At 32.2% G+C, this 21,396-nt stretch overlaps 1 protein-coding gene across 3 annotated transcripts in view; it reads left to right on the top strand.

Annotated features, from left to right (window-relative positions):
* LOC140432296 (phenoloxidase-activating factor 2-like) overlaps positions 1-21,396 on the top strand; it is a 59,330-nt gene that overhangs the window by 29,188 nt on the left and 8,746 nt on the right. For all 3 annotated transcript variants that reach the window (XM_072520117.1, XM_072520116.1, XM_072520115.1), the window contains exon 2: positions 9,580-9,912. In XM_072520117.1, the coding sequence (XP_072376218.1) occupies positions 9,580-9,912 (333 nt within the window). The remainder of the gene's footprint in view (positions 1-9,579; positions 9,913-21,396) is intronic.

Here is a 21,396-nt window from a genome sequence, read left to right as displayed (position 1 = left end):
GTGTTTCTACTTCCACATCTTCTTCATTCTTTTTGCTTCTTGTACCTTTCTTTCCTTGAGACATTTTGAGACTTTACTTGTTCAAATATAATTAATAATAAAATCTATTATTTTTCCTTTCTACTGATAATTAATTTAATTATATGAGAGCACTTATCTTCCCAAACTAATTCTTTTAAATAGAGAGCCACCGCGTTGGGTGCCAAATTGTTATGATGTGTTTTTTGTTGTTTGAATGATGAGCAATGAGTATTTTTAATAATATAATATATAGGGTTTTTATCGCGGTTCTCAAAGAATTAGCTTGTAAGTACTTTTTTAAATTATCTTTATTATAACTATTATGAAACACACATATATATCTAACCTAGTCAATGTAAAATTAAAATAAACTATCTTTAAACTGATATTCTTATAAAACTAATTAAATTCTATAGACAATCTAAAATTTAAACAAACTATCTTCAAAATTGAAATTGTTATGACACTAACTAAATTATATTAACAAAATTTTGTACCTTTCTTTCACTGAATGCCTAAATGAACTGTTTTCCACTATATATATTCTAATCACCACTGAATGTCTTCGTACTTCGGTTATCCTTGTTTTTGTGAAATTTCTTTTTTCAATTATCAGCTTCTACCAATTTAAGATATATTTTTCTTCACCAGCATTTATATACCACCAACCAAACCAGCAAACTGCATTTATATTTATTCTTCTTTTCAATATACCAATATCCAATTATTATAAGTTGATTTATACTAATCTCCAACCATAATATAATTTAATTTCTTCCAATATACCTTTTTTTATCTTCAATAATTATTTGTGTATAATTATAAATGTGCATTAAATATATGCACAATTTTTAATCTTCATTTAACTCACTATATTAAACAATTTGACTATTTGTACCTGATTCTCTGACTCCAAATAATCTTTCATATTTCTTACTAAACTTTTCTGACTGACTTCTTGAAAATTCTGAACAATTTATTTCACTCTACTAACTGTGTCTAATAACTTTCATAATAAACTGGCCTGACTTCTGACTAAAAACTTCCAAAAACTTCTGAACAATTGACTTCACTAAGTAAATGTATCTATCTTCTAACTAACTTTCATGATAAAACTGCTAAAAACTTCTAAAAACTGCCATAAACTGCCTCTTCTGAATAAAAACTTTCAAAAACTGCCATCTTGAATCCAAATCACGCTTATTTATATGTTTTTGAATTTCTAGAACCATCTCGTAAGATATCATGTTCCAATTTGTTCTATTTAATACTTGTCTGAATTTTCTGGAACAAACCATTTCGCAAACATGGCCATCTCCGGAGATCCAGAGAATTCCATTCTTTTCTATTAATAATTTTGTTTACATTTAGGCTTTTCAGATCAGAATATATAATTAAATTAGTAACTTAACATTCTAATTTACTAAAATACACATTTCAAACAATATATTATTATAATAACCCCACTTATATTCGTATTATTTTTAAACGTCACTTCAGAGTATAAATATCTGTCAATCTCCGAGAGTATTTTTGGTTGCCTAAGCACATGGCTCACTTATATATATTTACAATATTAAAATACAACTTTTTACAATTATTATGCTAATTTATTAAAAATGCCCTCACATAAATATATTTTTATTAAATTCTCTAGTATATAACTTATTTAAAACAACCAAATATCTAATATTATGTAGTATATAACTTATAAATTATTTTCTATAAACCCTAATTGTCACAATATACATATATATATATATATATATATATATATATATATATATATATATATATATATATATATATATATATATGTATACATATATATACATGTATATACATATATATATATATATATATATATATATATACATATATATACATATATCATTTGCTTATTCTGTATGTCTGTCTGTCCATAATCCCTAGCGCCGGCATAACATCATATCTCTGTTGTTATTTGTCCGATTGGAGCGTGCGATGCGTTAAATAAAACGGGAGGGGATAACGATTATATTTAGATAGGCGAACTATATAAAAAATCAAGAAGGCGACTACCAAAAGGGCACTACACAGTATCTTCGGTATTAATGAACGTCTAGCGACATACAAGATATCATAGGGCACTATGGATAAAAAATATATTTACGATAAACCAAATTTTGATTTGTTGACTTAAAGAAAGCCTCTGGCACAAAATAAACAATTTAACATACGATATAGCAAATAAAAGACAGGAATATAACGAATATATTAAGATAGAAAATAGATATCATAGGGTACTATGGATAAAAATAGATTTACTACAAGACAAATTTTGATTTATTGATTAAAGAAATCCTCTGGGTGAGTACAAAATAAACAACTGATCGAATCCCAACATACAACATAGCAAATTAAAGAAGAGGAAATAACGAATATATTAAAATAGAAAAAAATCAATCAGTTTTTAGTTGTTATCACCCGTGGAGAATCCATGACGACTTTTAGACCGAAGTCTGTTTGTTACTAAGTTGCAAACAAGATACTACAGCTTATTTATATTGTACCGTTTTGTGCGCCTTAAAACGTAGTATTTTGCATTTTTTATATTAATTCATAATATCAAAACAAATCTTCATAGAATATTTTTGATGTGACAAAACGAAAGTATTGTAGTAGAACATCATAATGTTATAGAATCCCGATGCGTTAGAAACGGGCCACATTCTAGTTTTCGAATAAAAATGAAACATGATTAGTAATCTTAACCCGTAAGTATATGTATATAATTGAACAAGATACATTGATTTATTAATTACATTTTTATACATTATCTGTGGAGTGTCAAAAACCAAAAATTGCAGTTATTGGTCGGATGGTGACATAATATTTTAGTACAATGGAACCAAATCGTTATAAAAAATGACGATATTATGATCTAATCTACCAATTTTTTATCAACTCAACCAGCATCTTGTTAATTTTATCTCACACATCCTGAGTTTACAAAGTCGATGATGTGGAAAAACCTCATAAAGGATTAAGACCAACACCAGGCCTTGACAATTTTTGTGGTTTGTACTAAATTTATAAATAATTATATTAGACACGTAAAATCTGTAAATAATTGTAATTAAAATGTGTTTTGAGAAAAATTAATATGGGAAAGGGGGGTAAGTTGACGAATAGGCTAAAATAAAGCAGTGAGTACTCCCCATTTAATTGGTTTACCGCCAAACGTAGATCATCAGTTTGGCTATAAACAGCAAAGAGCCGTGTGTTTCATGAATGCCAGTGGGAATTTTATCCCACCATTTTTAATTTTCCTAAGAGTGAGAATGCAACCAGCATATATGGCCAACACGCCACCTGGATTCGTTGCGGTTGAACATAAAAGAGGTTGGATGAATTTAGAAAATTTCATAAAATACCTACACCTCTTTATCCAGCATGGATGATAACAATAGAATACTAATGTTAATGGACAAACATGCTAGCCATGTCACCCTATAAGCTATTAACCTGTGCCGGGAAATTTCTGTGATGAAATTAAACAGAATTATTGTTCTATAATATTATTATATGTTTCTATGTTGGTATGATACCAGTTGTCAGATATCAAACTGTAAAGTTATGATATAGATAATAAATGATTGAAGAACAAAGAATATTTATTTATTTATAAAGTATTTAAATATAATTATATCAATATATGTCATTAGAGACAAAACATGGTGTCACGTGTATTAAGGAAACAAAATTTATAGTATGCTGAACCGAAATATGTAAATTTGAGGTTACGTGTCTAGTAAAAGGCAAATTTGAAATTCTTATAAAAGCATGTAATGAATAAATATGGAGAGCAGAGCACCAGAACTATTTTCCTTAAATGATGTATATATACGAGTAACTGGCTCAAGTGGAGACAGATTCGAAATTTTCAGGTTGGCTACAGACAAAGATAAGAGAGAGGAAAAAATAAAGATTGCATTGCTGCTACATAATGTTATAGGCGAAAACGGCATTGATATATTTAACACATTTCCAGAAAAATTATTACAAAATATTAATTATTAAAAAAATTTGATAAAAAACCAAGCATGATAATTCCTAAATATACAGAATCAAATCAATTAAATAATATTTTAGTAAAATCTATACTGAGCGACTTTGTGGATTACATAGTAATTTACACAGACGCTTCTAAAAATCAAGCAGGAATAGGATGAGTTATGTATGTTCAAAATATCCACCAATGCAATAATTACAAATTATCTGGTGTTAGTAGCATCTTTTCAGCTGAACTTTAGCCATCGGAAAGAATGGATTGAAGAAAAAAATATTAAAATAGCTGTGATAATAAAAGACTCCAGCCTACAATATATGCAATTGAAAACATAGATTTCAGTTGACACAAATCTACAATTTTATGTAATATAAAAAATAATTTGTCTAAAGTGGGTGTTATACTGATATGGGCAAAAGGACATGCCGGTATAATAGGTAATGAGGAAGTGTACTGGTTAACCAAATATGGAATAACAAAGGGTATAACAACAATATTTCAAGTACGTCAAAAAATTTATATTTTTTTTGCATCAACAACTCCCTTCGCCACTTGAATATACGATATGTCCCACTAAAATGGGGACTTAATGGAACACTAAGTGGAAACCATATGGAAAACTTTTTTATTATTAATTTTACGAAAAAAAATTATTCTTCATAAAAAGTTCTACATGTTCTAAAATTTAAAATACAATCATCTGATATCAAATGTTGTTAATAGTGTACGAGGTATGTAAAAAAATAGAAATTTCGCTCAAGAGTAAAGTACCCTTATATTTTCACAATGTCGACAATTGTACTAAGAAAAGTTGATCAAAACGTTCAAATATATAATTACATACATTTACATTGAAAAAATAAGTTTTGTTATTTTTTACTAATTTTTTATTTTGAATAAACATTTTTATCTCTTGTGATAATAACCGTATCGTTTCTAAATGTTTTCTAACATTTTTGCATTTTAAACACGTAATTAATGCATGTGGATTTATTTTGCCAATAGGACGAGACAGCAAATATCAAAGCGACTATAAAAATCCCTTTCTTTCAATGTGTGAATGATTTTTGGTCTAAATGGCTTGTATTTATTTAGTTTCAAAATTCTTGCTAGTGTATTTTTACTTGCAGTTTATTGCATCAACGACGTTCTCTTGCTCAATGAGAGTTTTTGATTTTCTATCACCGACAACATTACTTCAAATTGTGTATTCTCATCGGCAACCAGGTTTTTGCATTTTCAATTAAAATTATTCTTTATACTTCCAGTACTCTTCTACTTCTCTATACCTATTTTTATATTGTTATTCCACAATCAAAACAATTTCAATTTTATCTTCTGTACTAAGTACACTGTATCCTAGATTTCACGTAACTAAATACAACTGATGTTTTGAAAGTAAATATCAAACATATTGTTACGAACATGCATTCGGCGTGGCCCGTGTAACGGTTGCATCTCGAAAGCGACTAGAAGTTTCCAGCGATGTATGGAACGCGGGAGGGATCGACCGGTCAAATAGGCGAATTAGAGGTGGGATACTCCAGAACACTCTAGTACATAATAACTTTTGTATATAAGCATACTTTCTAGGAGTTAAAGTTTAGTTGATAAGATATTACCGAACTGTAAACTTATAAATAAATATATTTATATAAATTCTAACCGCTCGTTTTATTTAATCTCGCTACAATATTTTGCTATAAACAATTCATATGTTTATCAGTGCATCCTAGATTTCACGTAACTGCAGTTAAAGTTGCATTTATATTCTAAACAAAAATGTGGATATGTCGAGGTATTAGTAGAATGAGGGGAAAATAAATATCTATTTTTTTTCCAGTAATAATGTTATATAGTTACATTAGTTATGTATGTTCCTATTTGCAAAATAAATGTACATGTATTAATTACAGCTGCAGTAATCTGTATCAGTTCTCAACCATGGTCTTTTGACATTGCGGCAATGTACAGCCCTCCAAGGCATAATATCACCACAGCAGAATATGAAGACTTCTTCAAACATCTATCAAACAAATTCGTAATTGGAGGTGACTGGAATGCCAAGCATACAGACTGGGGATCAAGACTATGTACGACAAAGGGAAAAAATCTCAGACAAGCCATAGCTAACACAAACAGCTCTTACTTATCTACAGGGCAACCCACCTACTGGCCATCAGATCCAAACAAAATCCCAGATCTACTCGACTTCTTTATCCTCCATAACATGGCCTTAAATTATTTTGACATACAAGCATCCTGGGATCTGTCCACCGACCATACTCCCATAATTGTAACACTATCTACGCAAATTATAAAACGTCCGAATATCCCTAAGTTGACAACATCAAAAACCAACTGGAATATATTCGAGTCTTACATAAATGAAAATTTAAATTTAAATATAAGATTAAAGCAACCAGACGATATCGATAATGCTGTGCTTCTTCTCAACCAAACTATACATGCAGCCGCTGAAATAGCTACACCCCCTCAGAATGACAAAGAACCAAGTGACACCAACATACCCGTATATATAAAACGTCTTGTTGCACAAAAAAGAAGAGCCAGACGCATATGGCAAAGAAGTCGCAATCCTATAGATAAACATGAATACAATAGATTAACACGGCAACTTAAAACTGCTCTACAAGACGCGAGGAATGATACATTTGAACTATTCATCAACAGCCTGTCAAAAGAAGACCACAGCATCTGGAAAGCAACGAAATCATTCAAGACACCTACACAACACATACCACCTCTAAGGAAAGCCGATGGAAGCTGGGGAAAAACTGAACAAGAAAAGGCATCAATCTTTGCTGAACATCTCTCACACGTTTTTGGTGCACCTGAACTTAATAACATTAATAACGAAGAACAAGTTAAAAACTTCTTAGACGCTCCATGCCCAATGATGCTACCAATCAAATGCTTTACTCCTAATAATGTCAAAGAACAAATATCTAGATGCAATAACTACAAAGCACCAGGCTTTGACATGATCACTGGGCTAATATTAAAAAAATTACCGAGAAAAGCAATTGTCCTACTAACAATGATATATAATAGTTTCATAAGATTAGCCTACTACCCGATTAATTGGAAGTTTGCACAAATAATTATGATTAGTAAACCAAATAAACCACCAAATATTACTACTTCATATAGACCAATCAGCTTACTTCCAATAATGTCAAAAATCTTAGAAAGACTTCTGCTCGAAAGATTCTCAGAAGACATCGAAATTAATTCAGTGATCCCCACACACCAGTTTGGTTTTCGCGAAGCCCATTCAACTCTACAACAGTGTCATAGGATTGTTAAAAACATTAATGTATGCCTCGAAGAAAAAAAATTTGCACTGCTGCCTTCCTGGATATAGAACAAGCCTTCGACCGTGTTTGGCATGATGGTCTCCTGTATAAACTTAAGTCATCCTTTCCCACTCCTCACTATCTACTCTTAAAATCATACCTCACAGAACGTCACTTTCAAGTCAGATTCCTTACAGAAACCTCTCATTACTATCCCATAAAATCCGGTGTCCCTCAAGGAAGTGTCCTGGGTCCCCTCCTGTACCTCATATACACTGCTGATATTCCAACAACAAATACGACCACAGTAGCCATGTTCGCAGATGACACCGCCATAATATCCATCGATGATGACCCCCAAGTAGCATCAGGAAACCTTCAAATACACATGAACCTACTACAAGACTGGATGAATAGATGTAAAATCAAAGTTAACCATACTAAGTCTAATCAAATTACATTCACCAACAGGAACATCATATGTCCAAGAATTAGACTGAACAATATATTACTACCAGTAAAAACAGAAGTCAAATACCTGGGAACGACACTTGATCAAAAGCTCACTTGGAAAGCACACATCTTGGCAAAAAAAATCCAAATCAACATGAAAATACGTCAAATGAATTGGTTAATAGGCCGAAAATCACAGTTATCTACAGATAATAAACTTCTCTTGTATAAGTGCATAATAAAGCCTATATGGACATATGGGGTGCAACTATGGGGCTGTGCAAAGCCTTCTAATACCAAAATCATTCAGAGGATCCAATCCAAAATACTCAGAATGATTTTCAATGCGCCGTGGTACGTTAGTAATAAAACACTACATGATGACTCTGGTATACCGTTCGTTGAAGACGAAATCAGCAGACTAACAAGAAATTATTTAGAACATCTGCCAGCCCACCCCAACGAGGAAGCAAGACAGCTACACCTACAACCAGAAGTCAGACGAAGATTGAAGAGACAGTGGCCAACAGACTTTATTCACTAATTTTAATTTTAATTTTAATTTCCATTTCAATTCTAGTTTCAAATTATAATCCTACACTAATTTTATTTGTTAGTGTTAGTATTGGGAGTGTTATCAGTGGATAATTTCTCCTCTCATGTATTTGCAATACTCACATTTACTAATAGCTTGTAATAGCAGATTGTAAATTTGCAAATTTAATAAAAAAAAAAAATGTTTCTTTGAAATGTTTAAATTGACGAAAGATACAGTTATGCAATTTAGTGTAAAATGAACATTAGTTAAAGTGTACTTTAGGTTGTCATTATGAAATCGGGTGTTTATGTCGGTCCAAAATATTGACAAGATATGCGATTATTAATTGTATTTTACAGTGGATATGATAGTTGGTTAAAAAGGTATTTTATGAATTATTTTCTGGAATTAAGTTTCTGGAACGCATCTTGAGTTGTGTCGATAGGACATTTGGATAAAAAGATATCGAATTTTTACCGTCGAGCTGATACAAGTTTTATTGAACATTGATTTCGCCGCGTAACTGACATGTAAAATCGACGGTCGCTTCAAGCTATGTTTCTAAAAGAACGGTTCATTCTACACAAAAAAAATGCTTATAAAAATTTTTGTTTTGTTTGTATCTCCGCTACATTTTTTATTTGGAACATGTTTTTTACGGTTACAGATCCTTGGTAAATCGATTTTTTCATTTTTACCCCCCCCCCCGCGAGGGGAGTGTTAGGGAGAAGACCGGGGTCTTCTACTAAGTAAACTCTAAGTAAACTTTTTTGCATCTTCTTTGAGATCCCAAAATTAATATTCTCTACAAAATTCAGCTTGTTCGTATGATTTTAAATGCATTTATTTTTTTTTTTTTTTCGATATTTTTTTATTTTAAAATTTTTAGTAAAAGGTATAAATAAAATACCCAAACGGGCTATATCACAAATACAGAACGTTTTCGGAATGTAAATTCCATCATCAGTGTAACAAAGTGCACATGCTATGAGCCACTAAAATATATGGGTAAAAACCCTTTAAATGATATAAATTTACAAATATGTTACATTATATACTATTAAAACTAAGATGTCTAAATTACCGTTGGAATTGGTAACATGGCAATGATATGGCTCTTTTGTGATACATGGTATACAGCCAGCTACAGGAACTTAGTTTCCTAGTGGATTTTTTTATATTTTTTTATTTTTTAGGTCTGGAAAAAGGGAGTGCGAAGGAACCCTGGACGTGTGTTGTAAAATCAATCCAAATGCACCTACCCCGAATCCCGTAACTCCAGTAACTCCAGAACCAGTCACCACTCCTCCGATTGTAAAACCCAGCTTCTGTGGCATTAGAAACCCCAAGGGAATCGACTTTACAATTACTGGAAATTATAACAATGAAGCCGAATACGGAGAGTTTCCTTGGATGGTTGCAATTTTAAACAAAAACTATGTATTACAAGGGCTTGATAAGCCTCTTGTGTGTGGAGGTTCCTTGATCACTCCTAATGTTGTTTTAACTGGCGCCCATTGTGTTTACAGGTAAGACATCAGAATATTATTAGAACATAGAAAGTCTTGTAAAATAATATTTTTTAACAATATTTTACTGCAACTGCTCCAAATAAACCCCTAACCACGATTATTTACCAATTGTGGGCAATACCAGTTACTAACGGTTGTTTTATTCCTTTTGTTTATTTTATTTATGTTGACGTTGGCTTTTGGTCATAAGTCATAAGTTTTTTTCAAACGTCACAAAAGTATTAATTTTGTGACGTGAATGACAATATAAAAATGTTACTTTTACGCCTCGACATAAAAGTGAAGCAATTTTACGCCTAGGCATAAAAATGTAAAAGTCAAAAGCTCAAAAGTTTTGTAAACCGCAGTGGACTTGGTAGGCAACAATCCTTCGGTTACAGTTTTTGCAGTACACAAAATATCTGGAGGAATATGCGATGCCGTAGGATCTTCGGAATCAGACATAATACTCGTACTTTTAGGCGACAATAAGCACACACGTTATCGGTAATTCGGTAATCGGTAATTTTTCTTATATATCAAAGTGACAATCAATTAATGTAATAAACAACTTATGTGTAATAAAATTTGCTATATAACAATCCGTAAAAAAATTTAATTTTTGTTATATAGCAAATTTTAAGTATCTTGGTTAGTTTTGTTTTTATTTAAAAAAAAATATGGTGTTTTTAAAAATGTTAAAAATATTTTTTTCGCTATAACTACAATTTTTTTCAAAACTATTCATTTTAAATTCTCAAAAGTTTTGGATCTCATTACTGATGCTTAAATAAAGTGAATTTAAAATAGTTAACGTTTAATTACAATTAGGGTAAAAATAGCCAGGGGAGGAATTGCTGTTTTATCTCACAAAAAACATATATGAACGACCTTATTTTTATCATAACTCACTTAGATCATATGCTAGAAAGTTCTACAAAGTCATTTCGATGTTTTTTTAATTACTTAAAAAAATATATTATAAATTTTTCCAGTAAATGTGGCCGTTTTCCTGTTACAGGTTAAAATGTTTCTGTAAATACTCAATTGTCACCTTTGTAGCGACAAGCTAATTACGAATAATTATAACTTTTCTATTAAAAAATTAAATAACAGATCACATATTAAAATTTACATGTTCGCAGTGGTAATACTTATACAAAAATATATTTATTTCTTCTTTAACGTTGCAGACGTTGCATTTTTCATGTATGGAAAACGAAATATTATATTGTAAGTAATGACATTACAAGAGACCAGGCCGATAATATTTGAGTTTATCGTCTGGCTTTTAAAACAAAGAATGTGTGTTTAGTTTAGTAATCAATCAGTCACAATTTGCATCGTTTCGCGATACATACAAAAAACACTTCCCTTCAAGAATTAATTACTTTTTACGAAAATAAATATTATTACAGTTTTTTTTACGTTTTATTAGATTTTATTGTTATTTTTATTTTGTTTCCGTGGAAAATAAGTTTATCACACACGCATCCACACAACCACAGAACATTGGTAACCCCGCGAACATTGAACATTGACAATTGGACATGGAACAATAAATATTGGTGACCCCGTGAACATTTAAAAAGAATAGTGTTGATAATATACTCTTGCTGGTTAAAACAGTGAATCTGAATCAGTGAAAATGCCAGATAGTGCCAATAATAGTGCTACAGGAGTGGATCGCATAACAGTGACAATTTCACTCATCTTAAAATTTTCACATAATCTGACCAATCACAAACCAAAGACAGCTTGTGTTATCGCGAAAACACCAACTGTCTTTCAATTCTGATTGGTCTATCAGCTTCGTGTTTTCAACGACGTAACCATGGATACCGATCGCAAAGCAAAGTTTGACGTTTGCCAAAAAAAATATTGTAGCTGTATACGTCAAAATGAGTCGTTTCGGTGGTACTTCAAGCGAAGTTATAAACCAAAACATTGAAGAAAATATACCGAGTAACACAAGAAAATCTAAATCTTATATATGGAGACAATTTATGATGTTCTGTGTGGATCGCAACTACAAATTAGATGCAGAAAATAACAACGAAAGACTAGCATTCATTCTAAAAGACTGGGCCTTCAACATGCGAAAAATTGATTACAAGGAGAGTGTTATTAAAACCATATGGAACACTACTGCAAAATTGGTACAAGAAAAATATTTCTGTGAGTATCAGAGACATATTGATCCCTTCAAAGATATAACCTTCAAGGAAGCGAGAGCGGCTCGTGATAGTAAGAGAAAATTGTTGCAAACTGTACCCGATAAAAGGAAAATGAGTTCTGTCGCTATGACTACGGATGAATATAAAAATATGTGCTTACAATGGGACGCCAGAGGGACTCCAAAAGAAGTTTTTTCATATAGCTGCCGTAGAATTAGCTTGGAGAGGTAACGAAGCAAGTTTTTCCATGTTACATTTTTTCAAGGAAGAGACTAACAAGAAAGGCTGTTTAACAAACAGAATTGCATATAACCCGATATTCTCCAAAACCCGCCAAGGTGGTGATAAAAACTGTGCAGATAATAAATGGCTTACTCAAAATTTGAAGAATCCTGAAATGTGTCCTGTGAGATTATACCGGAAACTTATATCGAAATGGGAAACTATTACCAATGATAGACTTTTTCTGACTGTGAATGGCAAGTGGAATAAATATAATAATAGTAATTGGTACAAGAATTGTCCTATTGGTATTAATACAATATCCAAATGGACAAAAATGCCTGCAGAAAAGATAGGATTAGACACTAACAAAGTAAAAATAACGAATCACTCTAATCGTGCCACTGCAGTTAGTCAGTTACTACAATCTGGCGTTAGTGAACAACAAGCTATGAAAATTACTGGACATGGAAGTTCGAACTCGATGAAACCGTATTTACATCTTAGTGCCGAACATCATCAGAACATAGTGAATACTTTTAGGAATACTCCAAGTACATCAAGTAATAATAGCAACAATACATTGTATCCACCTAATAACGGTCATACTATTCAAAATTTTTACAATTGCACCGTTTATAATAATTATAGTCGAGAATAATGTATTTTTTTCGTGTACAAATTATTTATTGTTATAGGTAAAAAATAATTATAACAAATTATTTATAGTTATAATAAATATTTCATGATTATGACTAATTGTGAATTATTCAAAAAATGGGTAGATTTGGGTTACCTAGATCAAATGTATTATTATTAAATTCCTTCCTCTCATTCTACTGAATTTTTGACCTATCATTTTGTTCATGAAATAGTCTAATAAAATACCACTCGTGATTTAATTTAGCTTATAAGTCTGTCTTTTATTTCTAAACTCAACTGAGTTTTTTAAAGAAAACACCACTCGTCCTATGGACTTGTGGTATTTTCAAGCAACTCAGTTTTGTTTAGAAGTAAATCGACGGACTTATCGCGAAAATTGAATCACTAGTGGTATTACTATTGAAAATCCCACCGTTCTGATCCAGCGATCCCGAAATATGGTTCCTGCAAGTAGAAAACCAATTTGCACTAGCAAACATTACAAGTGACGCAACAAAATTAAATTATATAGTTAATCTAGAAACGGCATACATATCCGAACTGAGAGACATCATTGTATCACCACCAGCTACAGACAGGTATGTAAAGTTAAAAACAGAATTAATTAAGAGACTCAGTGCATCACAACAACAAAAAATTAAAAGACTACTCGAGCATGAAGAATTGGGCGATCGAGGACCTTCTCAATTCTTACGACATTTACAATCTTTAGCAGGCACAACGGTACCAGATAATATTAAAAGATCTCTGTGGTTAGGTAGACTGCCATCCTCTACACAGGCTATTTTACCTACCCAATCAAACGCTGATTAAGACACAGTTGCCGAGCTAGAAGATACAGTTTTCGAAGCCGTAGCTCCTAGAACACAAATTTCGGAAACGGCCACTGCTCTTGAAAGCACCATCGAAAAATTAACAGCCGAATTAGTTGAAATGAAATTTCAACTAGCTAACATCGCAACTGCTCAACCACAAACTAATATATACCGTCGTAACCGAAGCACCTCAAGAGGAAGACCATACCATAGAAACAGAAGCCACAGCGGGGAACATAATAGTGACATATGTTGGTATCACTACCGTTTTGGTGATAGTGCTCAAAAGTGCACACCTCCGTAAAAGCAACAGGAAAACAACACGGGCAATCGGTAAGTCTCAAAGTTTCGTCCCCTTTTCGTAACGGACTTTGAAACTAAAAAACAATTTTTAATCGACACCGGGGCAGATTTGTGCGTGTTTCCCAGAAAATATGTACGGAGCGCGCGCAAAAAGACTACATATGAACTATACACGGCCAATGACACTGTGATCGGAGTGGCGGACATTTGAAAGCATATTATAGGAGCTGATTTTGTATCACATTTAGCTCTCCTAGTAAACATTGCTAACCAGTGCTTAATAGACAGTACTCTAACTCTTCGAACGAAGGGACTCTTTAAAGATTGTTTCGATAGCAGCGTAAAGACAATCACGGAAGTGTTGCGTTACCATATGCTGTTAGCTCAGTTTCCGGAAAACACGCGACCCGCCGGTATTCTGAAAGACATTCAACATCAAACCAAGCACCACATAGATACAACACCAGATTCACCCGTTTTCTCTAAGCCTCGACGATTAGCACCTGACAAATTGCAATGGGTTAAAAAAGAATTCGAAAATCTTCTGCGACTAGGCATCATAAGACCATCAAAAAGTAACTGGTCTAAACCACTACATATGGTTCCGAAGAAAGGTGAGGAATGGAGACCCTGCGGAGATTATCGAGGTTTAAACCGAAGGACTATTCCAGATCGATATCCAATTCCACACATCGAAGACTTCGGTCAGTCGCTAGCTGGTAAGATCATTTTCTCTACAATAGATTTAGTTAGAGCATACAACCAGATACCAGTAGCCACCGAAGATATACCAAAAACTTCCGGTACCACACCATTTGAACTGTACGAATATTTATATATGCTTTTTGGTTTAAGAAACGCAGGACAAACCTTCCAGCGTTTCATACATAAAATTTTACGTGGTCTTGATTTCGCCTACGCCTACATAGATAACATTCTCATTCAATCAGAATCCGAAGAGCAGCATATATCGCATTTAGCAGAAATTTTCAAAAGGCTTAAGCAATTTGGTGTTGTGATTAATCCAGCAAAGTGTCAGTTTGCTTTGGAGGACTTCAAAACTAGTTTAGCTGACGCTACTTTACTGAGCCACCCTGTAAACGATGTTGATATCTCCATCACTTGTGGTGCTTCCGATTTTTGTCCTGGAGCTGTATTACAACAAAAAACGGATACAGGTATGAAACGTTCAGCTTTCTTTTCCAAAAAATTCTCACCTAGTGAAAAGAAATATAGTGCGTACAACAGAGAATTATTGGCTATATATTTAGCTATAAAACATTTTAGACATATGATCGAAGGCAAAGACATAACCATATACACTGATCACAAACCAATTACCTTCGGCTTTACACTATTGAAACATAAGAAAAATCGAAATTTTCAATCACGAGTAAGTATTGATTTTTCGAAAAAAAAAATGATAGAAATTTTTTTGCTATATTAGCAATACGTGTGACAATCATAGTAATGATATTGGCGCTTTGTGTCCGATAATATCTAAATATAAGTAGTACATATGAAAAGAATAGGTATGACATTGGCACTTTGTGTCCGTCGATTTTCGCACGTTATAATTAAAGCTCGGATTTATAGGTAACAAAAATTGAAGAAAAAGGCGCCTATATAGGCAAAGATTTTTATTAAAAAAGGCAGGAATATTAACATTTAGGCAAAATATAGGCAATAAAGGAATATAACTTATTATTTATTGTACAAAGTGAATTAACGTAATATTAACTTAAGGCAGGTATATTTACACATCATATTCATAACATTAGTATAAATAAACTAGTAACTAAATAACTGTAAATTAATAATTAAACATTTTAACCACTTAAAATTTTATCATTAATAGAAACAACTAAATGTTTTTCAATATTTTCGGTCTTAAAACTATGTCTTCGATCACTTAAAATTAATTTGTACATTGAAAACGAACGTTCGACATCGACAGATGTAATTGGAACTTATTTCAGATCGGATAATAAATCTGGCATAATTTGAAATTCCTCGGAAAATGTCCCATTCAAAACTTTAGCAACATTAGATAAAAACGAAAAACCTTCATTCTTGTCGAAAACATATTTCATTTTTTTTTTTTTAATGAATTGACCGTTACTTCCAGATGCCGATTTAATTTTCGTCTTTAAATTATCTATTAATTTTACTGACTCACATAAATTGATCTCTTGTTTTTCTAATAAGCTAATTGTGGTAACTATTAATTTATAATTGTCATTGATATAAGCGAGTTCCTGTTTCAATTTGGGATTTTTTAATATTTTTTTTGCTTCTCGAATGGCTTCGGAAATATCATCATCAAATTCTGACATAACTAATTCTATTTCATTGCAGTGTTCAAAGTAAAAAAAAACTGCTTCGGGCCAGGTTTCCTACCTTGTAATTACTGGTTTAGGTGGCAAAGGGACACCGGGAAGTCTTTCTTTATATATTTGCACCCTCAACGGAGCCTGTACAAAAAATTTTTTTATAAAATTTATAAAATTATTTACCAACGGAAACAGATTTCTTATTTCTTCAGCAATTCTATTTACCCCGTGGGCTACACAAGTGCAATGAATTAAATTAGGATAAAAAATCTTTAAATTAACAGCAGCTTTTAACATATATATGTTAGATGTTTTAGATGCTGCAGCATCTGAAAGCATTAAAACTATTTTATTCACTGGTATAGCGTTGGGTAAAAAGAGGTTTGTTAAACTATCTTGTATAAATCGACTTATTGTTAAATTGTTTGTTTTTTCCAATTCTTTAACGGCAACTAAATAAGGTTTTCTCGCAAAGTTTTCGTTCAAAATTCCAATCATTAAATTAGCTATATTTATATCTGCCGCATACATCTGTCGTTTCATCCACGATAATATACAAAAAATTGCCCTCTAACTCCCGCTTAATCTTTGAAATACATTCCACATAACATTTTTCCACAGTATGTTTTCTCAATGTACTCTCATCCGGTAAGGATTTATTAAGATATTTTTCGAAAAAGCATTTAAAACTATTGTTATTAACTTTATATAGAGGAATGTTGGATGCAATCATCATCTGGCATAAATCAAATTTAAATGCGTCTTCCTCCTGTTTTTTTGAACTGCTTAAACTATCCCGCAGAGATATTTGGGCTAACTTAGAGGAATTTAATTTTTCCAAATTACGTTTATGAAGTGGGGTTCCACAATGCTGGTCATTAAAGTACTTTTTTCTACTTGAAATCTGAGAATTAAAAAAAAAAAAAATTAGAATTCTAAAACCGCTTTAGAATTTAGTTGTTGTGGGACGAGAAAAAAAGAGAAAAAATAAAACTTACCGATTTGCCGCATGGTTTACAAAATGCTTCATCTCCTTCTAGAGAAAGTTCCGAATAAGGTGCGATCCATAGCCTTAATTTAGATGTCATCTTTTCACACAAATGTCTAAAACGTTTTAAAACGTGTTCTTTGCTTTTCGGTATACGCAACAAAACTAAACTAGGATATAGAAATTTGTGACTAAACTCTGATACAGTAACCGACTGTACAACTGATAATAAACTAATAAAGCTTAGGGATTTCCAAATAGTTAACCCTCAAGTCTCGATCAGGTACATTGTCCTGGAAATCTGTTATATAAACAAACCATTGATATTTTATTATTGACCAACTATTTTATTATAGAATGCTTTAGTAATAGGATAATATCATGGGTAGTACCATGAAATTTTAAAAAAGGCACAAATAGAGCGCATGGGCATAGACATTGACGTCCTGGAAACTATAGAATGCAAAAGGCTGAAATGGTATGGCCATGTAGAAAGGATGAATGATCAACGATGGCCAAAGAGAATGTTACAGTGGATCCCCACCAACCGCAGGAAAAAGGGAAGACCAAGAAGATCGTGGAGACAAGAAGTAAAAGGTGCAATGGAAGATAGGGGTCTACAAGTAGATGACTGGAAAGATCGCAAGCGTTGGAAGCTAGGTTGCGAGAAACGGCGGCAGCTGTAATAAACTCGTTATATATATATATATATATATATATATATATATATATATATATATATATATATATATATATATATATATATACAGTGGGTGGCCAAATTATTAGGGACAGTAAAAGATTTCTTAATTTTTTAGTGTTACTGATTTTTTTTTGCAATTTGTTGGCTTTAAGGCTTGCATTTATTTTTTGTATAAGAGATTGAGAAATTAGGGTCACAAAAACATTAAGTTTTGTTAGTAAAACCATTTATTTTTTTCGCAAAATTTTTTTTAACATAATATGACTAATTTTAATATTTAGTGATGCCACCCTTTGCTGCAATTACAGCTTCTACGCGTCAGGGCATGCTCTGAATACAAACTCCTGCGTTGTGTTTTAAGTTAGGGTTATGATGCCATTCTCTAATAAGAGCTTCAATCAACTGCCGCTTCGTGGTGATAACATCTTTGGCGATCTCCCGTTTGGTTAACTCCCACATGCTCTCTATAGGGTTCATGTCAGGTGAGTTTCCCGGCCAGGGCAGAACTGCAATATTTTCTTTGATCAGATATGAAGTTACACTCCTGGCTTTGTGGCACGGTGCAGAATCGTGCATAAAAATGTAATTTTTTTCACCAGGGAACCATTCTTTGAGCTGGGGCAGTAGCCGAGTTTCAAGTACTCGCTTATACTGGTCCTGTCTTATTGTCCCTTCCACGATGTATAAGCGTCCCATACCCTTTGCCGAGATTACAGACCACACCATGACACTCACCGGATGTTTAACTCTCTCCACAATGCAATCTGGATGGAACTGCTCCCCAGGACGTCGTCGGACAAACGCACTTTTATCCACCAAAATCTGAAATGTTGATTCGTCGGAGAAGCATACCTGTAAAAATGATAATATTCGCTGTTCACAAACTTCATTCGTTAAAAAAAGTCATACTTACTCGACTCCAGTCTTCAACAGTCATACTTCGGTGTTCTTTGGTCCATTGGAGTCTCTTTCTCTTCATGGCTTCGGTGAGCCGTGGTTTTTTCATAGGCCGGCGACCTAGCAGATTCTCTTCGGCCAGTTTTGTCGTTTTTACGATTTTGGAGACAAATATCCCTAATTTCACGATCAGTATGAGGAGTAGTAATCCTTTTCCTGCCACATTTTCCAACACGGCCCGGTTCCAATGCCTCGTTTGAATTCATTTTTATTTTTATTCGATTAACTACAGACTTTGAAACACCTGCAGTAGTTGCTATAACTCTCTGGGAAAGCCTCGAGTACATAATAATGTTTTTATTTCTCTAATTTTCCCTGGAGACAAGTCTGCAATTTTGCCCATGCTAAAAAAATAATTTTGAATTTAAACAATCTTTTTAAATAAACTCGTGTCATTAAATGTAGCAAAAATTACTAAATAACAAATATTACTTACCTGTTAAATATATCTGACACGAAAACCGACCAAAAACAATTTAAAACGATTTGTAAATATTTTTAAACCTCACTGCGGTGACAGCCGATGACCAACTGAGATGCAGATGCAACAATAATTATTATTTTATAGATAAGCAGCCTGCCAGTGTTGCCGCTTATCAAAAATTTTAATAGTTATACCAGAAGAATTACCAAGTAAAATACAGATATGAACACCAATTTTTTTGGTCAAAAAAATAATTTTAAGTAGAAAATACAAAAATATATGCAGTGTCCCTAATAATTTGGCCATCCACTGTATATATATATATATATATATATATATATATATATATATATATATATATATAATATATATATATATATATATATATATATATATATATAATATATATATATATAATATATATATATATATATATATATATATATATATATATATATAGGCGGAATTTACGAAAAAAGGCAAAAAGCGCAAAAAACAATTATAATAGGCAAAATAGGCAAAAAAGGCATTTTGCCTATAATCCGAGCTTTAGTTATAATACATTTAATCATCCACGTTAGTTTCATCGTTAGTGTTTATATCAGATTCATCATAATCTTTTAAATAATAATTTATTTATTAACAGAGACTAGGAATTTTTTATAATCCTTTTCTGTTGCTATTACTTTTTTAATTACACCTTTCCGGTTTAATTGATCAATGGTTTCAAATTGTTTTTTAATAAATTTTACTTAATTCCAGGAAAATTTCGGCAAACATTTTTATTGCATATTTTATGTTTCAATTGAGTCCATAACAGTCCAATTGGATTTAGCACACAATAATATGGAGGTAGTCTTAAAACTGTCTGTCCATTATTCGTTGCAAAGTTGTAACAGCATACTCTTTTTCGTAAACACGGGTGTGAAGAATTTCTAGTAATTGTTTTTTGTATAAGTTTCTTCAAAATATAAATCCTCTCCAATTAAAAAATTCTGAATTTACAATTTCAATGAATTTGAACTTGGAATTTCTCTGGCGAGTCATGAGTGATGCGGGGCATTGTCAAGTACAATTTCGGTGTTGGCTGGTAATTTAGGAATCAAAGTGTTTTCAAACTATACTTCAAATATACTGCTGTCCATATCATTATGATAATATAAAGACGAATATTTAATGTTCTTAGCTGACAGTAACAATGCCCCATCTATCTAACCGTTCTCAACCCCACAGTATAAAATACTAATTCTTTTTCCCTTATTACAGCGAATATAGTGTCATGGGTGTCGTACCATGTTTTATCTAAATAAAGGATATTTCTGCCTTCTTCGTGGTATTTACAAATACCTCTTCTGTAGTCGTTTCTTAACGACAGTATTCTGCTGCTCTCTTAAGTTACGTTCTTTTTTTGATTTTTTTTTATATTTGAAACCAGTAGCTTTAAGAATTTTTTTCCAATTAACTCAACACGTAAACTTCGTTGGAAAATTATTAACTGCGTACATTTCATTGGTCTGGTTTTTCGAGCAGTTTTTGTTATATATCTAGCATATGCTCTGTGTTTTCTTAATATTTTAGTTTTTCCTATATGTGTTGTTTTTAATTAAATGTTAAGCTCCTGGGATAACTCACTCGACGTATCCGTGTCGAGTTCTTAATCCTCGTATTTGAGTTTTCTTTAGTGGACACTCGGATGTACCTGAATGGATTTTGGATAAGAGTTGTATTAATGCTTGAGTGTCTGAGGTATATTTATTTGTAACACTGATAACATTTTTAGCTCCTTAAATGTTTTCAAATAAATCAACTGTTTCTTCGAAGGTTAATATTTGTTTTTCGGAATCGAATAATTTTTTGATCGGTTGCATTAGGGTTTCTAAAGGCATTGTCGATGTTTTTGTTTTTTATTCTTTTTTG

This window comes from Diabrotica undecimpunctata, chromosome 1 (genome assembly GCF_040954645.1).
Source record: "Diabrotica undecimpunctata isolate CICGRU chromosome 1, icDiaUnde3, whole genome shotgun sequence".
NCBI classification, from domain to species: domain Eukaryota; kingdom Metazoa; phylum Arthropoda; class Insecta; order Coleoptera; family Chrysomelidae; genus Diabrotica; species Diabrotica undecimpunctata.
This window is presented reverse-complemented; position numbering and strand designations above follow the sequence as displayed.